This window comes from Salarias fasciatus, chromosome 20 (assembly GCF_902148845.1).
Source record: "Salarias fasciatus chromosome 20, fSalaFa1.1, whole genome shotgun sequence".
NCBI classification, from domain to species: Eukaryota; Metazoa; Chordata; class Actinopteri; order Blenniiformes; family Blenniidae; genus Salarias; species Salarias fasciatus.
In genome coordinates this window covers 10,313,248-10,334,844 of record NC_043764.1, presented here as the reverse complement: position 1 = coordinate 10,334,844, position 21,597 = coordinate 10,313,248, and the positions used below count along the sequence as shown (strand labels likewise).

General features: G+C 41.5%; 1 protein-coding gene and 1 long non-coding RNA gene across 2 annotated transcripts in view; one reads left to right on the top strand and one right to left on the bottom strand.

Annotated features, from left to right (window-relative positions):
• Positions 1–3,516: 3,516 nt before the first annotated feature.
• LOC115408815 (uncharacterized) lies at positions 3,517–19,651 on the bottom strand. The gene is made up of 3 exons (XR_003933797.1): positions 19,398–19,651; positions 4,116–4,175; positions 3,517–3,991 (listed from the first exon to the last, which is right to left on the bottom strand). It is a non-coding gene; the product is annotated as an uncharacterized LOC115408815 (long non-coding RNA).
• The window catches only part of LOC115408814 (thymocyte selection-associated high mobility group box protein TOX-like), a 65,791-nt gene continuing 62,251 nt past the window's right edge, over positions 18,058–21,597 (top strand). Inside the window, 1 exon segment of the mRNA XM_030119744.1 lies at positions 18,058–18,382. Coding sequence (XP_029975604.1) covers positions 18,278–18,382 — 105 coding nt within the window. The 5' untranslated portion in view covers positions 18,058–18,277.

Sequence of the window (21,597 nt, the reverse complement as noted above, 5' to 3'; positions counted from 1 at the left end):
GCAATTTGCATAAAAGTACACGCCACTGTGAAAACCCCCATCGTTTGTGACTTATGCCTCCAGTTCATGTTATTTAGGAATACGCCGGGCCAAAACCAAACAGTAAAGGGAGGGGAATAAAGGCTTTTTTTAATAGAAAAAAAGAAGTATTTCCCAAGGATTGTAAAGAAGCAGTTCGCTTCTCTAGTACCATTTGTTTTTTTCATAAATAACACGGCAGTGAGTGCTGCTAATACTTTGTGAATCACTTTGTTCTTGTTTGCCAGACACTGTTCAGCAGCAGCCTCTGGGGCTTGTCTACAGTCAAACAGGCTTTTTCCTTTCTTTCTCTGTTTTCTGTCATTTTTAAGTGATCGGAGACAAGGGTGAAGAATGTCAGCAACAAGCAGCTGAACATGAGAGTGTTGTCTGTGGATGCTGGTCTCTCCTGGCACATGCGAGAGCTGTCACTTTTTCTTTCAATCACAATATCTTGGGTGTCAAAACACAGGAAGTCAAGAATAATATTGAAAATCTTTGACCACAGCTTCACAAATCCCTTTGAAGGAAATTTTAACCAGTTCTCTATGGAACAACTTACCCATAAGCAACTTATCCATGACATTAGTTTCCTTTATTAGCTTGTGTATCAGAAAGAAACTGTTAAATTATGGAGGGGGGGGGGGAAAAATCCACTGTGTTTATTTTCTTAGTTTTCTGTGCTTACTCTTTTGTATCGTAATGGCAGTATTTTCACAATGTTCCCCGCCATCTGTGGGAATGTGATACCTTTCTATAGCTGAGTGAAAGAGGGGTGGGGGGGGGGGGAGGAAGTGGTGTTCTCTAATCCCAGAATCCCTCACATCGAATCATGCAAATTTGGTGCACTTTGAAGCGAATCCAGCTCCTACCATATGCAGAGTGAAAACAACAATCTATTATGCATGCATTGCACCAAGCTTATGGTAATGTTATTTCACTGCTATTCCTATAAAGTCAAATTTGCAGATGCACAACATATCTAAAGTTTCTTTTAAAATAATATTTGTCTCATTGTGGTGTTTGGAGGTAGCTGCTGAGATCTGTTTGTGTCTCGCTGCGGAAGTGATGCTTGAAAATTGGATGGGTGATGTTTTCTTCTCCCGGTCTGTGTTTGAGAGGTTGTATTTTTTTTTTTTTTTTTTTTTTCCTGTATTCACACTGAGTATGTTCTTATGATTCCAGCTCTTCTCTTCAAGTACAACAGCGCCATTGAAAACTTCATGCAACACAATGCTGTTTGTATTTCACGGTTTTCCGTGACTTCCGAGCGCGAGGGAGCTTAGCTATGGCGTCTTTGTCATGTTGTTCATCTGTAAGCGATCATGTTATCCCATCAGGCAAAAAGATAAAAAAGGGAAGAAAGATGAAAATAGAGATCCGCATCAACCGCAACCACTTTTAATGACAAGGTATGTGTTTAAGCTCTCAGGCTGCTCGTCACAACAGGCTCCTCATCACTCTCATGTTATATTTCACAAGCCAAAAAGCTGTCAGGGTGCTTTGTTGCTCTCTGTCTACGGATGGATTAAGAACACAACATCAATGATATTTCCATTTGTTCAATGGATAATTAGGGCCCACGACATGCCAAGAATCATTTTCCATCTTGGCTCGTCCTAATTTGGGGGAGGAATCATGCAAAGTGTAATTGGCAGGATGAGATGTGACTGGTGTCTCCCAGGCGGATCTACACTTTGTTACAACATGCAGTTCATAATGAAGAGACCGGCATCCTGCTTGATTATATCGTGCAATATAAAATCACGTGCAGGTCTCCCGCCACAAAATCCAACCTAATGTCTATCTATATATCTATCTTTCTATCTATTTCTTCTTCTTTTTCTCTCACCGTGCACATCTAATAGACATAACTTTCCTAAAAGCAGCATCAGCAGGTTTGTGCCTGCCTGGGTCAGTGTGGGTGGTGCTGAAGAAGCTATTGCATACCGCTGAAAGGACACACACACACACACACACACACACACACACACACACACACACACACACACTCACACACACACACACACACACAGATATGTATGCAGACGAGCACACTCCACCTGTGACAGTGCTCTTATGAGAAATGACAGTGTGTCAAGCAGTCTCTTGTTGATTAGGAAACCTATTTCACGCTGAAACAATGCCCTCCTGTAACGATGCATCTGCCAAAAAAGTTTGTACATACACCATGTGTGTGTGTGTTTGTGTGTGTGTGTGTGTGTGTGTGTTGAATGACAGCAGCAGTGTTGGGATGTCACTCTGCACGGTTCGTGGATGCTTGTTTGAAATGTATTTCTTCCAGTTGAACACAATGGGCCTCCTAAAACACATCTCTCTGCGCTCAGTTCTTCCCTTTTTTTTTTTTTTACTGGGTTTACTAAAGATGGAAAATATCTTCTCATTTTCTCTCCATGATAGAAGTGGCTTGTTTCAGCTCTGTGAGTTATTTCGTATCGTAGATGATGTTGGTAAAAAAGAAGACCAAACACAGAAGTCCTATTTTAATGTTTGCATCGTTCCTTAAAAGTATCCTGTGAGTGATTTTATGCAAATTATGGCCAAATTTGCATGACGTCCAGGTCACAGTGATTTACATTACAGCTCCACACAGATGTGTATGAAAGCATTAAAAATACAATTTAATAAGTATTTTTATTTGTCCAATCTGAATCAAATCATGAAACATGTGAGTTTCAGATTTATTACCTAATATTATTTAATCTTAGTGTAAAATTCAACATCCAGTCTCTTGTTTCTATTTAAGATGAACCCATAATTATCACAGCTAATATTACTGCTCTAACTTTTTAAATAAAAAAGTGCTTTTCAATGATTTTCTCTCTCTTTTTTTTTTAATTTTTCTTTCATGCACCTGCATACATGACGCAGCGCCGCTGTGCAATCACATGCTACATCTGCAGCACTGATGCATTCAGTAACATGCAGGCTCGGTCACACTCACTACATACCCATTATGCACTCAGAGCCTCATAGCATGAGTGTACACCTTATAAATCCACAGGATTTGGGGAATAAAACTGTTAACCTACTGTTGAGAGTGAGTGCAGCTCTGCAGGGGCAGCTGCACATCATGCAGGATGAGAGACGGGACGTGGGGTGGCTTTATCACTCCAACTGGCCTCATGGAGCCCAGCGCTCTCTGCCAGCCAGACTCCAAGTTATTCTATGCCAGTGAAGCATTGATTTTCCACACTGTTAGCTCACATTATTCCCCCTTTCCTCAGAGGAAAATTGCCGGAATGAAAAAAAGGACTCCCTGTGATCGATTGGTCCACTGCGCTACTGTATTCAGGTTACAAACTGAGGGAGATGAGGAGGGGAGGAGGGGAGCGGGGGGGGGGGGGGGGAGGATTGAGGTAAATATAGACTAGAAAAGTACAAATGAAGTGAAATAGAAATCATGTGTATTCTTAATAGAAAAAAATTACAGATTTGCACATTTGTAAATGATGGTCAACATGTGTGTTTTTTTTTATATTTGAAAGACAATGAAAAAAATTTAATTTGATTTTTATTTGATTTCAGACTGTCCGCGGTTTCTTTCTTTTTCCGACACTTTTCATGTTCCAGTGCTAATCCAAACATAGTCCAATCAGCAAAAGAACATTATAACAGTTTGATTCCCTGAAGAAGAACCTGGCAACAAAGAACATCAAGTGTATGGAGACGGTATTAAAATAGCCCATGCCATCAACAGCCGGTCCACTAAGCCATTTACTATTAATAAATAATGCTTTGTCTTCCTCTCAGCCATTGCTTCTGGTAGTTTTAAATGGTATACATTTTCATTAATGTCAGTGGGTTCTTCTTTATTGTGCCATCTTGCATGTTAGGTGAGCCTTTCCCTTAGCCTCTTAAGAACATTATGTTAGCAGTGATGCATGTGAACTCATTTTCACATGATGGATGTGAAGGGAGGAGAGGCACAATGGTCCATGCGGCGTCTCATCTGCAAGAGTGAAAACAGGAACTTCCTGAGCTTTACATCACCAGACATAACATCACATTTGATCGCCCTGCTGCTTCAGCCTAAACTGCATTTACATATAAATGTCCAGATATTCGGCACCGACCTGCGAAGCCACTCCTGAGTGAGCGGATGGCAGCTCGCTCGCCGCGTCGGCCTGTACTTCCTGTGGAAATCATCATTTTCAAATCAGATGTGTGTTTTTGTGGGGTGATCATTTACAGATGGTTGTATGAGGACACCTTAGATAAAGATGATATAAACTGTAAACACTTTAAACTTTGAGAAAAGCATGTATAGCATGTATAAAATAGCCACTGTGTTGTGGTCTGATATGGGTGAGGATGAACATCTGACAGTGTCTGATTGGATTTTCCTGTTGCTCTGAATAAATCAAACCACCTTCAAACTGAACTGAAAGGAAAATCATGATGATTACAGTTTTATTAATAAATCACTTTTTGTCCCATCTCTGCAACTATAAAAAATAATCATGGCTGCTGTCATTTTAAGTGTTGTTTTAATTGCATTATTCATTTTGTTTGTCGACAAACTATCCAAAATGTAGGTTTCATTATTAAAGGGACTGTATCATGCAAAATTCAGTTTTTGTATGTTTTAACCTTGTTATATAGTTATGGTTATGTATTCACCAAAAACACCCTCAAAGCATTTTTTTTTCCTTCGTGCCTGCGTGTTTGAGCTTTCCTCGTGTTTCTGCTGATCGGAGAGGCAGCCCCTCTCGCACCATGAAAACGCTCCGTTTCCCACGTTGACGTCACACGGTGAAGATGGCTCCCCTGAGCCCCCCCTCCCGCAGGCCCTCGGCAATCAGCGTTGCCGCTTTTTGTAACTCCGATTACGAAGATAAAGCTTAACCATCGTCTGAAAGCAACAATCAAGCAAGAGCAAGAGTCTGAAGGGTCTGCGCTTGGTGAGTTTCTAACAGGAAAAGGCGTTTTCACGTGTCTTTGTGTGTCGAGAAGCTAGAGCTAAAGAGCTAAAGCGAGCCAGCGTATTTGTTTTTAAGCGCTCATTGGCTGAAGTACGCTGTCAGTCAAAGTCCACAGGGGGAGAGGCGGGATTTCAGTGGAACAGAGCGTTTGCTCTTCCAGATTTTAGAGTTAGTCCCAGAAAATCTTTTATTTCACACAAAATGACTTTTCCTTAGCGCCAAAATTAAACTATTACCATGTTAATGCCATTTCTAGGGTTTGGACCAGCTAAAAAAGCATGAAACAGCCCCTTTAAAGTTTGATCACCACAGCTAAATTTCACAAAATAATTGTAAGGTTTGGTTATCACGACCTTCAGCTCCAATCCTGGACTGGAAACCTCACAGCACACAATCCTGTAATCATGGCTGATCATCTAATACCTGATATCTAATATAAACATTAATCAATTCCAACTGTAATCAACCCAATAATGTAATAAGCTGCAAATAATGTAAGAAGCTGCTTTTATGTTGCTGGATTTATTCCACTTTAAATGGTCTTTGCAACATTATTGGTTGCTACAGATGTTTTTTGGGCCGAGTTTGCATGTTCTTCCTGTGCGTGCCTGACTGTTCTTCATTGTTCTCAGCAGAAAAACGCGCTGAGTCTAAAACTGTCTATATGTGAGCTTGTGTTTCCCTCTCTTCGTGTTTGCCTTGTGAAGATAAAGCACTTGTTAAAGTCTCACGCTGTTGCTTTCTTTTCCGTCTGTAACCTTGTTAAGAAACCAGAGTAACTGTCTGGGTAAATAATAATTAAAATCAACGCATTTCCGCTGTTTGCTGTTTATTCTATTGGCTTTACGGCTGCAGACAGCAACTGATACATTTTTGCCTCGACTTCATGTGAAAGGCCAGCGTTAATTGTTTTCACATTTATCAAAACAGGGCGATTCCTTCCTTTTCAGGTCCAGAGCGGGTGATAAGCATTGTCACTTTAATTACATCAAAGTAAATATTTCATATTGGCCAAATCAGATCTTGTGGCTGCAACATTCTTGTAAATGGAATTTTATCTGTAGCTCGGGACCATTAGTGGCACTGAGTTCTGAGGCAGCCTAGAGGATGGTAATTAAGTCCACTCAGCCGTGACTAAACATTTTTGACATTTTTCCTAGTCCGGAATGAACTGTCAGTGTGCAGAGAGAGTAACCATCTTGTCACTTTGTGTTTGTATAAGAATAGCAGAAAGCTTGGTGCTGCACTGCGAGTCCTGAGTTTCATATCAGACATTTTTCATTATCCGAAAAAAAAGACAGAAATGCAAAAAAAAAAAAAGACAGAGAGAGAGAGACAGAGAGGGAAAATGTTGTTGCCTTAAACATGGGTTTCTCTGTGCTGTGTGTGTGTATGTGTGTGTGTGTGTGTGTGTGTGTGTGTGCGACCAAGATAGAGTGAAAAGAAAAGACACACAAGAAAGCAACCTATTTCTAATTCTAAGTTATTTCATTTCAACAACAGTGGTGGAGGAATAGCAGCCTAAAATACTGTAAGTCTAAAAATTCAGAAAATGTTTGGAGCTCGGTTAATGCAAAGAAAAGTAGGGCACGTTTGCCTGCGCCGTGCATCACGGTTTGCTGATGGATCAAAGCTGTCAGTACAGCCCAGTTTCTCATGGCTGCTTTTGTTAGATTTTCTCTGCATTTGTTTGGACCTTCAATCAAGGTGTGTGCGAATCGAAGCGCCGCGTGTGCACGTGCACGTGCTCGCCTCCGTGCACGCACGCACGTTCATTAGCAGAAACTAAGGTCAATTTTCAGCAAAGTTACTGCATATTGTGATGCATTTTGCATCTCATTTCAGAAAGGTACCAGGGTACTAATACGCCGCTGCTCTCGTGCGCGCAGATATAATGAGTTACAGTGGCATCGCAGACCAAATCCAGAGATAACAAGGTGACTTTGAACTTGCCTCTGAAGATATTCCACTGGCATCCTTAAGAAGAAGAAGAAAACAACCAGTGCCTTAATAGCCAATACAAGCATTCCATCAACTTTGGTATGCTTGAGTAAATTGAATACCCCTGCTTTGCCTTTTGTTCTAGAAAATGCATCAAATTGATTGAAAGAAGCAATTATGGTACCAGGGAGCGGTATTGATTTTATGAAAGTGTGCAATTACTTTAATTGAAATAACCGTGTCTCGATTAGATGTTCGTAGTAGACAATGTTTAAAAAAAAAAACATGTCTGTGGTGTATATAGTTGTTTTGATTTTGAGCAAATTTCATTTCCAGTGCGAGCCAACCTTTGTACCTGATTAGCCTGTTCATTTTCTTGTGTGACCATTTTCTCCGGGGATTCAAAAAGTGTTCAATCAGAGTGGCCTCAGTGGTAATGAAAGTCAATGGTAACATTAGTGAAAATTATTTTCAGCGTCATGTATTGGAACGGTTCTTCTGCACGATGCCTGATGTGATTTCAGCATCAGAGCAGCAAAAAAGCAAAAAAAAAAAAAAAAAAAGAACAGTTTCTTTTTTCTTTTTTTTCTTTTTTTTAATCCCTGAATCTGTTGGTTGCCAGGTACAGTTGAAATGCGTCTTTTGCTCCAGCAATACTGAGATAGAAGGGAGAAAAAGAAAAAAAAAGAAGAGGGGGGGGGGTTATGAACAGTGAAGTCAAGCCTTAAATCTGGCTGCATACCATGTGACCTGACATGGAGCAACCAAATGAAAGAGAGAGAGAAAGAGGAGCAGAGAGAGAGCAGAGAGAGAGAGCAGAGAGAGAGAGAGAGAGAGAGAGAGAGAGAGCAGTACCCCCATAAAACCATCACTGCTTTCAGTTCAAATAGGTCCTATCATCTCCATGACAACAGTCGTAATGGTAACATGGAAATATATTAATGTAAAACCATGGCAACGTTCTCCAATTGAATTAAGCAGCACCTGTGCACATTACAGAAGAAGATAAAAGACAAAAGGAGCCAGCTCCTGCTTGCCAAGCAGCTGTGGCTTTCAGACCTTAAAAACCCATCTACATTTCCTGAACACATTTGTTTTCCAATGTTTCTCTGCGGCAAATTACCGTAGCGTTGAACAGTTTTTGAGGGGTTTTCTGTCCTATTTGTGCAAACAGATGAGAAACTGGATAATTATGTTCCTTTTTTTTTTTCTCTCTCTCTCTCTCCCTCTTTCTGTCGACTATAAACCCAGCTCCTCTGGCAGAGCGGTGCAGCCAGATTAAGAGTATGTGTGTTTTACCATTAAATCACATAATGGTGGGGCAATCATTCTGATAGGTAAAAGGGCACGGTGTTTGTGCACAAAGAGACATGTTAGACACACAAACTCGGTACATTGTGCTCCCTTTTCATTCAAAACAGAGAGCGTGAGGGAGAGAAAGTGGTTGTGTTCGGCTTTCTTTTCTGTGAGCTGAGCTAAAAAGAGAAAACATTATCTACATCACCATGCCATCAAATCTGATGGATTTTATCCCATCCCTTCCCTCCAGCCCCCCTCCTCCCTCTTTCTTCTCCCTCCTCCAAGCCTCTGTGTTCACTGGTAATGGTAATGTAGCATTCTCTCACCCTTGAAAATATGAGTCTGTGTGTGTGTGTGTATGTGTGTGTGTTTGTTTGTGTCTGTAAAAAGAGAAAGAAAGACGGGGTGAGACTGGCGAGGACACACAGCCTAAGTGAAATTACTCCTAAAAGGATATTGTTGTTCACTGAGTGTTGAACAGCATGTTCAAAGGCCATATTTTATTCATGCGGGCAGTCATGTCCAACACAGACACCCATACAGAGCATGTTCCCCGGCTCAACTCTGCCCGCCCGAGGAGGAGAATCTTCATCTCGTTGCAAGGTAGCAACCATAAAGCTCTAATCTGGAACCTCTCTGGGGATCTGATGAGAAAGTCTTTTCTCTGCCCTGCTTTCCACCGGCGATGATGGAGCTCCGGCCGGGCTGACTGAGGTCCGACCTGCTGTTCGGAGGAGCGCTCCGACATCAGAAGACACTCAGCCCTCTGTGCAGGCACCTTCACTGAAAACAGGCCAAAGTTGCATAACCATCTTTGGAATCACCGTTTTTAACCCTTTGCAAGGCGCTCGTTAGAACGCTTTCACATGCGAGCCTTCGACTTCAGGATGTGGTTCAGGGATCCTTCAACTCGTTGTCACCGTTGTGTTTGTGTGACTTTTCGTCGTCAGCAAATAGCAAAAAACATTATTTCATATATTTCAACATTTAGAATTTGATTTTTCTTTCTGAATAGGAATAATTCAACTTTTCATGTATGATGTACGTCCCACAATACAACGTATTAAATCCCATGACCATGAATATCTGGTGCTGGATTCACTGGAATAGCTTATATTCAAAAATGAACAAACTGTTTCCGTATGAATTGATGTGGTTTGTATGTACAAATACGGTCACATTTTTCTTGGCTTTTTCACATTTGACACTCTTTACCACTGTTTTCAAGTTGCTGTTCTGGAATTAATGTCAGAAATGGGGTAAAAAGAAATCAACACGTTTGGAAAATGTACTTATGGAGGTGCGTTGGCTGAGCGAGCCCCGCACCAGAACCTTGGGCTGCTTGAAAGCGTCGAACAAAGACACTGACGCTTACTTTGTGCAAAATTGCAAAGATTTGTTTGCTGCATTACGAGCATGAGAGTGAGCAGTGAGATATTTGCAGGAATTTGGCCATGAAGCAGATTTTTTTTCTGCATATCCTGTAATCACAGACACTTCTCGCCACATGGACTCACTTGTGCGGCAGGAATATAATATTATTGTGCCTGTAAAAGAGCCGAGGTGAGGTGAGACCGCTTTAGGAACACAGCCATTAATTATGAGTCGAATACTGAATTTACTCTGTACGATGATAGATTGCTGTTTACTTTATTACATTCAATTTTAAATAGAAAATGTTTTACTTTTGCAGACAGCTATTTCACAAGGATCGGCTGAGTGACGCTGAATTAGCTTCAAGCGAAATGAGTAATAATAACTTGTCTTACTGTTGTCTGTGGTCGGATTTGGAAAACCATTCGTGTAAAAGCTGCCAGTTTGTCTCGAGTCTGGCCAGTTTGTCCAAGCATGCACGCACTGGTCAGTCCCAGTCGCCCCCATTTCAGCGCTGCCGGTTTCTCCCTGAGGGCCTGATCTACTAAACGATTAAGCACCTAAAAACTTGCTCAAACTTGATATCGTGCACAAACCCATGTAGAAGGTGATCTGACTGTAAACGTGCACATCGTGCTCTGTTTGCATTTGTGAACAGATAATATTTGGTAAATGACTGTAATCAGTAATATGCAGCACAGCATGATTTACAACATGTGAAAGTATTTTATGGTTTTGTCAGCGTTTAACACGTGAAGAAGAAAGTCTGACCAATCTCCAGAGAAACTGCTGTTAGTGTTCTGAGAGGCATTCCCTAAGATGGCCCCCGCAACTTTTATTTGCAGAATTTTATTTATTTTTTTATTTTTTTATTTTATGTAGTTTCTTTTTCATCCCTCATCCTAGATCTTGCCATATTTTCTTGATTTCCTCTTCTTTTTCACTGTTTTGCTTCCAGTGTTGACATTGTGACAGATCAATACCGCATTGAATCTTCTTTTCTTTCTCTTTTTTGAAAAATTCAGAATGTAGTTGGTGTGTCACGACATGTTCGATTACTTACACGTCCAACTCCATGTTGTCACATTTCATTTGTTAGGACTTTCTGGCACTATGACTTTGCACGGCAGTCACAAAATCCTAATTTAGATATCTTTGTTTGCATGTGTGAGCATCCAGTGTAGAACATATTATGTAGGATCTTAATAAATTTAAATTTGACCCAAAGAAGGACAGTTTAAACTGTTTTTAGTGATTTTATACAACATCGCAAAGCAGGTCCAGGATGCTCCAGACACGCTAAAGAAGAAGTAATGATAGATTTTACAGCAAAGCTTCAGATGTCTTTGTAAGAATCCTTAAAAACTGTTGAGCAAAAAAACACTCAGCAGAGCTGTAAACTGACAAACAATCACCATGTAGCCAACTGCAAAAAAAAATGCAAATATTGCAACACTTCATTTATAAAGTGAAGCATTTTTTTTTATTTTATTGTTGATTATATTTCAGTTATCTCGTACTTCCAAGGAAAGGAGAGTAAATAACCCTGATTGGACTGATATTCAGCTTCTAAAAGCTTGAGTTCAGTTTACAACATGGCTGCATGAGACGGGACAAATCAACAATAATGGATTTAATGTTTTCACAGTGGCTCTTTCTGACTGTTTCAGCTGGGTCCAGATTTGTCGTACTGTTGCCTGCAGGTATGAAATCACTGTGTTCTTATGAATTAAGTGTGTTGTAATATGTATATATTTTTCCACACTGGGTCCACGCTGCAGTCTGACTTTTTTTCAGGCAGTTTTCAGTCTTCAGGCAGTCCTCTCTCGACTCTGAAAACCTACTATGGTTTTCTTTAGCGTGCTCGGATCTAATTTTGACGATCTCCACACAGTCAAAGCCTCACAGCTCTGTGATCTGGAATGGACAGAATTTCCGGAGCCACTTTCCTACATTACACTAATGTTTGATGAAGGTTGATCCATATTACATGAAGCAAATAGACTGCAATCACGGAGGGAACAATAACATTTCAAAAGGAAGCGTTCTGCTTAGATGTGCTGCATGCTGACAGTACGAGTCCCAAATGATCACATTTAGAAGAAATGTGTTTGATAATCGTCCGATTTCAGTATATATTGATGGGCGGAACGCCCTTTAACGTTCGGCTCGACAGAATCGTACGGAACTTTCCAGATTCAACCACAGATGTGAGACCACACTTACAGTGCCTCTAATAAATAAATGTATGGCGGTCCTATTTCACAGCCTGCAGGACCTGGACGGAGGCCAGTGCAGGCATCATCCTTCAGCCCAGATAAAGATCAAATATGCTTGATTTAATCAGTGGATGGAACATTAGAAGCACAAGCATTGTCTCACCTCCGCGCATGGATAAAGCTTACATGGAATCTGCATGTCTTAACTGTAACACAGTGACAAAAAGTTTAGGTTTTTTTTTTTTTTTCCAAGTTTGTTTCAGTTCTTAACAGTGAAATGTTCTCATATCATGCCCACACATCTGCATAAAAAAGCAGATTTTAGTTTCAGTTCTCAGCAAAGCCGTGAAGGTTAAACAGCTCCTGAAGAAACTATGCCGCAAAATAAATGACTTATGACCAAATTAATTCTTTAAAAGGCAGTCACAGAAAAATAAGCCGTATTTATTGTTTGTCGTTGCTGTTAGGTGACATTAGAAAGATGCCTGCATTTAAATTAGCTTCATTTTTTTTTTTTCCACCACCCTCCGACTTGGGAGAAACATCTGTAATTTGAGCTACTCAAAAAGAATCCTAATTGCTCATCTGAAAGGGACGGTGATTGGATGCTTGAATTTCTTTATATAGGAGTGAGTCACAATCCCTCCGCTTGAATGACAAACAATTTCCACCGGCAAATGATGCCATGTGTCTTATTGAGAAGAAATAAGAATCGGTCCTGTTTTCCTACACGTGCACAAAAACACACTCTGGGCCGTGCACATGAGACGAAATGTGTCCAGAAAGAAATGGCGAGCAAATGTCACCGGCGGGTTGTGATCACGCCAAGCGAGCACAGGCAATCAAAACAACACGCTGTTTCCACACAACGTTGGAAAAAAAAAAAAAATGATAAAACGAAAAAGGAAATCTAAACTTTAGCTGGCTTGGCATTATCTCAATGTGCAAATGTTGGCCTTTTTAATGATGTGAGAAACTACAGAAGTAAGCTCCTGCAGACTGCAATACAGTCTTCCTCCAAATGAGAGCTGAAATGCTATAGGCAATTAGAAGAGTCTCTTGAATTTCCTTGAAATGAAGTGCTAAATGAAACGTGGTCAGACTGACAAGTCTGCTCTCGTTCGCACTGAGCCGCTCTGTCTTCCTGTAGCCCTTTATGGGGAGGGGTTGGGGGGGGGAAAGGTATACACTCTTTTACCAAATCAAGAGTCGTTGCATGTAAGCCCTGTGGTGATTTTCCTTAATTATGCTTGGGGCTGATTTGCAAGGTGGATGACACAATGAGGACATGATGTCAGTCAAATAATACGCCGGCGTTTCCTTTTTTTTTTTTTTCCTGCCGCTGGTTCAGATTTACAGGCGTACTGTAACTGCGTCTGCTGCTGGGGAGTCAGCGTTTTCCTGGTGCGGGGTAAATCAGAGAGAGCCACACATGGACGTAATCTTTCTCTGGTTTAGATTTCAGCCGATCGACGTCCAGCGGACAAAGTATGGGAGCTGACCTCTGAGGAAACTGGGTCGCGACCTCTTTGTTTTCCAGCCTGTGCGGCTGAGGCTTCTCCAATAGAAACTGAGAATGAATGGGGGGGTGGTAAGAAAACAGGTTTACATTTAAAAGGCAGTGAAACAGACTGTTTGTGATGGATGGAAAATTACCAGTCTCTCTTTTGTTCTCTGGCACATGAACGATGCCAGACACATTATCTGAGCGGCTGTTTGCGGGTGTGTGTTTGAGATCAGGTTGTTGACACATTCGGCGCACACTGCCGGTTCCCATGCCCTGCCGAAATAACCGGGGTCAGAGTGACCTGGCAGAGAGGTCAGAGGTCAGCAAAGTAGGATGGAGTGGTGTCCCTAAGTTTTTCCTCAGGTGATTGAGTGAAGTAAAACCTTTGCACCTCCGTTTTCCACGAACCCCCCAAATTTCATTTCAACTCACTACTATTGAGTGATCATTTCATATTCGTACTTCTTCCAGTGCTACAGGTTCATTGACATTTTATGAAACGATTCTCGATACGGCAATATTGATTTTCAGTAAATACGGAACCTTTGACATTTATCCGTCAGCCATGAGATGAATTTAGCCGGATGTGCCTTGCAGGCTTTCACAGTTGTGCCGTTATTTACTGTATTTCACAGTTTCATACGTGCAACAGACAGATGTGTGCTTCAGAAGTAACACGCTGCGTTGCATTAGTAAACACTGTGGATCATGGTACACTTCTCAACCATATATATAAAACTATAACATATAAGTATGTTTTTTTCTGGCTAATGTAAAAGTTTCAGTGGAAAACAAAGGAAATCCATAAAGGAGTGTCTTCTCATTTTTTAAGCTGTTATATATTGAAAATATTGTACATGAGCACCAGACATGTTTTTATTGAATGTGGAGGAACGCTTCAACGTTTTGGAACAAGCACAACACAGAGAGTTTAATATAATCGTGTCATTTGCATGTACCTTGCACAGTTTGCATGAACAGATCAGATTATTGCAGATGGCAGATAGCAAAAGTGCAGCACATCCTGCATGTCTGAAGGTGTGTCGGGTTTAAACAGGGAATTTCAAGCTAAAATACTTCGTATACCCATAAACCATCAAACAACACATTTAAACGTTTTTGTCTTGAATACTTTCAAAATTACAAAAAGCAGAGTTCGGTTATGCAGCATATATAGACAACAGGCCAGTGGTAAGACAAAAACAAACAACTGCTTTTAAAAAGGTGTTCACTGGATCTCCAACAACTTTCCATCTATAAAACTCCAAGTTTGTGCCCTCAGAGCAGACTCCTGCAAGTTTGCATTGTGTGAACTTTGGCTTAAGTTAATCCAAACTTTCTCTTTGGGAGAACTTAAAAAAATAAATAAATAAACATTGATTTTGAATATCTGTCACACCTACACTTTATAAAAACTTCCTTTCCTGCTAGAATAACATCAGTCACCTTCTTTTGTGCTGTGTGTTGTGTAGCAGTTGACAGAGAGGTCTCAATATAAAAAAGATAATACAATGTATGGATTCACCTTTAATGTAGAAGTGAAAATGTAAACTTTATGTTTGCTGATTATCTAACAGTCAGAAATTAGAATGAAGTTGTGAAAAACCCAAGTACTCAGATCACAGTGCCTGCTCCTGCACCTCCGTTATACTTGAATGTTCCTTTTATTTCCATCCCTACGTCTTCTAATTCAGAGTTACAAGTTCTTTTAAACTGCATTTCAAATTCATAAAAATCCTGGGTAAACGCTCCACTGCTGTGGTTGTCAGCTCTTGTCAATCAGAAGTATGTCTGATGTTCTTTGCTTCTTCTTCGTCTTCTTTCTGTTTTTTTTTTTTCTTCTTCCTCTATAGCATTCCTGTGTAATCCACGTGCATTGTGCGTCTGAGTGGCCTGCAATTGAAATTCATCAGCAGTCATGTAGAAGGATTGATTTGAATGGCAATTACAGAGCGGATCGTACATCGTGCAAATCTTCGCCTTAATTGTTTATGAATGCCAGTAAATTTCATCCAAGCTCTCGTGGACATATGTAACTTTAAGACACTGTGGGCTGTACAGTAATTTTGAAGCCGCATTAATGATGCATAAATTATGACTAATGATGTTTCAAAAGGTCACGCTACTTTCAAAAGTGTGACAAGTTTGAAGCGAAAGCAGGTTCTGCATTCAGCCGGCGTCGGCGCCGAACAATGACAGGCAGACAGTCTTTAAGCCTCGGTGTTAATATGTAAGACATGAAGCATTTTAACACAATTAAATCAAGTTAAATGATGCAGAATCAGAATTTAATTATGAATTCATTATGACCGATGTAGCCGTGCGTGTGATACAGAGTTCTTCAAAATCAATCGCTATTGGGCTGAGGAAAAAAAACGTGTGATAATTTTGTTGATAGTAAACAGTCAGTGTAAAATGCTACACAGAGTTTTTTTTTCTCTTCCCGTGTCTCTGTTGGTTTGAAATACACTTCAAATGGGAGCAAAACTGTGAGTGATTCTACAAAGACGCCTCTGAAAACTTTGTAAGTTCGTCTTTTAATGGCACTGCGCACGAGAGGCTTGGTCGACTGTTCTGTAAGTTGGAAGATTTTCAGCTTTTCGTATTTTTTTTTTTTTTTTTGGGGGGGCGGGTGTGCGAGCTGTTTCGCCTTCCAAGGTCACAGAAATATCACACACAGATTCTGTCTTGAGATGATTTTCAGTTCAAATTAGCACAGTCCTCAGCAGTTCTTTTGTTGTCCCACGCTTCACTCAAATCAGGCATCGTTTCTGCGAAGCGCACTGAAAGCCAAATTATCTTATCTACCTTTCATCTTCCAAATTTTTTCATCTGAATCACATTTTATTTGAGATTAAAGTGGGGCTGCGTCTTTGTGCGGCACTAATTGCCATAGAGCTTCAGTAATTAAAGAACAATAAAGCTTTAGTAGTAATTAGTTTCTCTTGTTTGGTTGCTAGCCCATCAATTGTGCTTCAATAATACTGATCATTAGCATGCGCCTGGGCAGTGAGGGATGCTGGGAAAGGAGCCCTGCACACACAGTACTCCACATTCCATTCCCATGAAGCCATGGCACTGAGCCATGTGGTTAACCCTCGGTGTGCCGGGTCGGGGAGAGTGGCGGGCCGTGCCTACCGGCGAAGGCCCGCACTGTAAAAATAAAGGGGCTGCGCAGGAACATAATGGAGCCCGCCGAAATAATGACCATCTCTTTTGAATTCCAGAAGGTTGGGAACATAAGAACTGCTACAGTGGGCAGAGGCTGCTGTCACGGTTTGTGTGAAAACAATTGCACCCTTCTCCCTGTTAAGCTCTCCTGTATTCACATCCAGATTCACCTAATGAAAGCCTGTCTGCAAAACTATTAAAGAGCAATAAAGAGTCTGCGCTACAGCTGTTTTAATGCAGATGCATCTCCCCCCAAAAAAGGGGGACTAAATTAGGCATCTTTAAAAGAGAACTGCATCACAAGACCCAAGAACATTTCTGTGCAAGGATGCTATATGGATTGTGCTGTAAACTGTGGCATAGTAATAACGCCAGGCAGCAGAAAATGTGCTCTGTTCTGTACTTTGCCTTGACATGATTGAAAGACAATGGTCCCATGGATAGGCCATTTCAACATCAAATGTGCATGCACATCACAGGGCAAGGGTGTGCTATCCATCACATTCAGTGAGCTGTCAGAGGCAGCTCTCACAGCCCCAGCGTCTCTCCACACACACACACACACACACACACACACACACACACATTTGCAACTGTATGCTACAAGATTAAATCTGCGTGTACATATTCCAGGCTGAGCGCACCATATCTTACACCTCTTGGAAAGAGCTCATCGCTCTAAGTGTGTGTTGCAGGGCTTTTTTTTAACTATACTTGTACTATTTGGAGCTGGTTTTGCACATTTCCTCCTATTTTTTGCACTTAGGACTTTAAATACACTTGAGACAGAACAATGAAAATGTTGAGGGTTTTTTTATTTGTTTTTTAGTGTATTAATATTGAAGCAAATGATCACAAACAGGTGACTTTTCCTGATGTTGGCTGATTCTGGGCTATTCATGCAGGACAGCCGTTTCCAGCTTGAAGCCATCATAGTTTAATTCACACACTTGAGTGTCACAAATCACAAAGTTGTTCTGCAGTCTGCAGGGCCCACGAACCGGAGAGGAATAGAAATACATATAAACACGGACGAACCGCGGAGAGCCTCCGCACAACCTCCTCCCATCCGCCTTGGCACAATAACCCAAATGGAAGCCTTTATGAAGCACTGATGGAAGCAGAGTGCGCTTTATAATGCACGGCCGTGCACACCACTACATTTCCAGCTAATCAGGAGCGCGCAGTTGCAGAAAGGAGAACGGTTGCCAAGGCAGCCACCAATCTCCCCTCCCCCTTCTCTTCTCCCTCCGTTCCTCTTTTTTTTTTTTCCCGTTTATTATCGGCAGAGGTCGCATGGCAGAGAGGGAAGTCCAACCACTTCTGTACTGGAACCAATGCAAGAATATGCACCTCCATAACAAAGCCCGTATGGAGCCCAGAGCGCGTGCAGATCGGCTGTAAATTGACGGGCTGCTCACGAGCCGTGAAAATACCTTGATTTTTAGACAGGACCTTAAGTTGGGAGGTTTCTTTTCTTTTTTTTTTTCTTTTTTTTTTTTGTATTGTTTTTGCCAACACGTGCGTATCAATGAATTTGTGCTTTGAGTGAGTGAGTGAGTGAGTGAGGGAGTGAGTGTTCGCGTCCCGGCGCGCGCCGCGGCTCTGAGGAGGACTGCGCATCACCAGAGTTGGTGCCGAAGTTCGGCCGCGAACGGATGTGAGGGAAGAAGTGTACCGAGTGAAACTCCCCCACTTCTTTTTCCTCGTCTCTCACCGCTCCGGCGTTTGTGTTTGCTGAGACAATAGTGAGCCAAAGCCGCGGAAAGTGGTTTCATGCCTTCAGTCTCGCACAGCCTGAGATGGACGTGAGATTTTATCCTGCGCCCCCGGCAAATGTGGGTTCATGCTCTCTACCGACTGATCCAAGTTGCCTGAGCTCGCTGGACTATTATCACTCGAACAAGGTAAATGATACTTTGCTTGTTGCCTCGTGCACTGATGTTGTTCGCACCTGTCTTGTGTAATTCTTCCAATGCAACCATCACGTTTCGCATTTCGCGTGTTTCGGGTGTTTTTTGGGTTTTTTTTTTTTCTCGCAGGCGCACACTTACTATAATTGCACTTCCCCGAATAATTGTCAAGTGTCAGCAAGTAAAAGTGACCCGGAGCAGGATGGAAAGGGTTTTTTTTAGTTACAAGTCAGTAAATTTATCAGCTGCAATTTTTTTTCTGTCTTCCCATTGAAAGAAAATGTGTAGTGCAACTTTTTTGTTTTTTTACCCCCATGTGGCAACCACTGTTATGATGTTATTTCCCCGATGAGATTACGCAGTTATGTTATGCACAAAGCTGGCATTAAGTGTCCCACCCGATGTGGAATAGTACCAAGGGCTGTATGGAATCCATACTGCCCCACTCTGCTCTCTGATCCAACATTATCTTCCCTCTCAATGATTTCTTATGGCTTACATGGTTCTCCGCTGGGAGTTCACCGATTAAATGGATGCGTGCCAGTAATGTACTGTTAATTACTTTGTAACGAGAAGCCACAGAGTCCGACCGGTACAAGTATGACTCCTTTCCTCTCTCGGTTTTCGGCTTGTGACCTGCTCTGACTCCTTAAAAAGGAGCGCAGGTGGCATTTAAAGCAACATTATGAATAGTTTGTAGTTTGACATTTCCCGGCGCAAATAAATATATAAATGGATCCCTGCGAGAAGCATGAAGTGTCTCTCCTGTTTAATTAAATAAATAAATGACAGAGGGAGAGAGCCACACTATAAATCGAAATGTATTCAATTGAGAAACCTGCCACAAAGGAGAGCAGGAGCACAGGGAAGGTACTAATGGATATCACAAATGCAACGCATGCCCTGTGGAAATAGTATAAAAAACAGATTCCAAACTGTTTAATTAACAGTGTTAACAGCACCCCAGCCATCTGCAGTCCCTGATTTAGAGTTTGTTGTTGTTACTCACCCCGGCTGGGCTGGTGCAGATCACCAGGCTCTGGATGCTGACCTGCTGCTGTGGCTCTTATGAGATGAAAACTGCCTGGATTTCGTTGCCTTTCTCACATAAAACGTGACTTTCAGGTATGATAATGTGGGGAATAATGAAAGTGACGGTTGCAGATGTCTGTTTTACTGTGTGGGCAATGGAAAAAAAAAACTGCCAAACTCAATGGAAAAATCATGTAATCAGATGAGGAGATGTTCTCCCACTTCACGTCTTAAAAACATGCGATCACAAGCTCTGCCTAGGTTTGGTCTCACGAAGATGAGTGCAAACCGATCAGAACGCAGTTTTTATTAAACGAACCACACACAGAGTGAGAACTGTATGAGACATTCACCGATAAGGCCGGTTTACACCTGTGACACACACAGATGGGCTCATAAAACTGTCTCCTCTGCACAGGCTATCTTTTTGTAGGTCAAATGAATTAGGATCATCCTCCATGCGGATAATCCCAAGAATATGCTGATATCCACACACACTGTGTGAAACCTGGAAACAAAGTCACTGGATATACAAAGATATAAAGAGCTTTTCACAAAGGAGAAGGAGACACCAACTTCTGGCACTGATGGAAAATGCCAGAAAACGTGATGAAATCACAAGTGTTTATTGAAATTAGGGGACTTTCCACAGGGGGGGGTAGATGTTATAATATGCAATTATCACACCTTCACTAGCAATGCAAATGATTCCGGGAGCAGCGGGGCTCATTCGGTCCTGTTAACACAGCTCGCAAGGTCAAGTTCGTCTCCTCAAACACTCGTCAGAGCGACTGTGACACAAAGCAGACGTCTGATTTGTTATGTAGGTACTGTATCTGCAGATCACTCTGGCCTGCTGCTAATCATCTCTGACAGCCTCTGGTTGGCCCGTTTCTAATTCTGCCCGGATCTCTTTCTCACGCTGCACCGGAGTCAAAAGGCTAATCACAGAATTGAGGTCAATTGTTTTTTTGGGTTTTTTTTTTTTTTTAAGGGCTTACTTTGCATATTCATGTGAATATTTTGGTTTGTAGCTGAATTTGTTGGCTTCCAGTTTCAGATATATTCTGCCGGGATAATGCTATTGGAGAAGACTCAAAATAATTTGAATAAACAGAAGCACCAGATGAGATTTAGCACCATTATTCCTCTTTGGCGGCTACAGTATTTAACAAAAATGGAAGAAAGCAATTTACAGTCTGAGAGAACATTTTTTTTTCCTTTTATCACTGCAAAATTAATAGTGTTAATATGAGTCACACATGAGTTTAATTGGATGAATCGAGCATGTGTTTGTATTTTAGCATTATGGCGTGTTTATTTACAGACCTGTTTTGAGTGCGACTCACTTCTGATGCATTGCTCAGACACGAGTTGATTTTCAGCAATTATCAACTTGATGCAACTTCCAGCAAACACGTGTCGCTGCCGTGCTACGAACCCTTCGTCACGCTGCTCACTTCACTCATGGCTTTACATGTGCGAATAACTTCTGTGATCACAAAGCATCGCACGGTTTACCTTCTTTGGTTTGGCAGCGTTCTCTACGGTGTACAAAAATGTCTTGCAGGTGGGAGATGGGGACTTTTTCCGAGGTTTTGTGGCAGACATTTGTTGTCAATTAGCCTCGAAACAACATGAATCAGTCTGCTAACCAAATGGGCTTCTTGTGCCGAGGCTTGCGTTTACTGAAACACGGCGCATTGTGAAAAACAGATGAAAAGCCGAGGATTCAAACGGAAGACTGATACATAAAATGAGCAAAGAAGGAACTTCAAGTGCAGATTGAGATGATTCAGAAAGATCTATAAATAACTGAAGATGTCTACTTCAGTACTTTCAATACTCACTTTATTTCAGTGTGAGCGTGAGTGTCTTTTGTTACCGTGGTGCTCTCCCACAGTTGAAGAGAAATTACACAAAATAAAACCATTACAGCAGCTTTGTGCTCTGATGGTGATATTAAAACTGCTCTCTGCTGCCTTGCAAGGCTGTGTTGCTTACATACGACGCTCAAATTTACAATTTGTGTATTGTAGTCCGCAAAGAAAGTAAACAGACGCATGTCGTCCTATACAACGTGTCCAACTGTAACTGTACCGTCGCCACTGGTTCGCCCTGCGCTCTTCGTTTGCTCTGGGAAATGGGAACACCGTGTCTGCTCCTTTATTTGAATA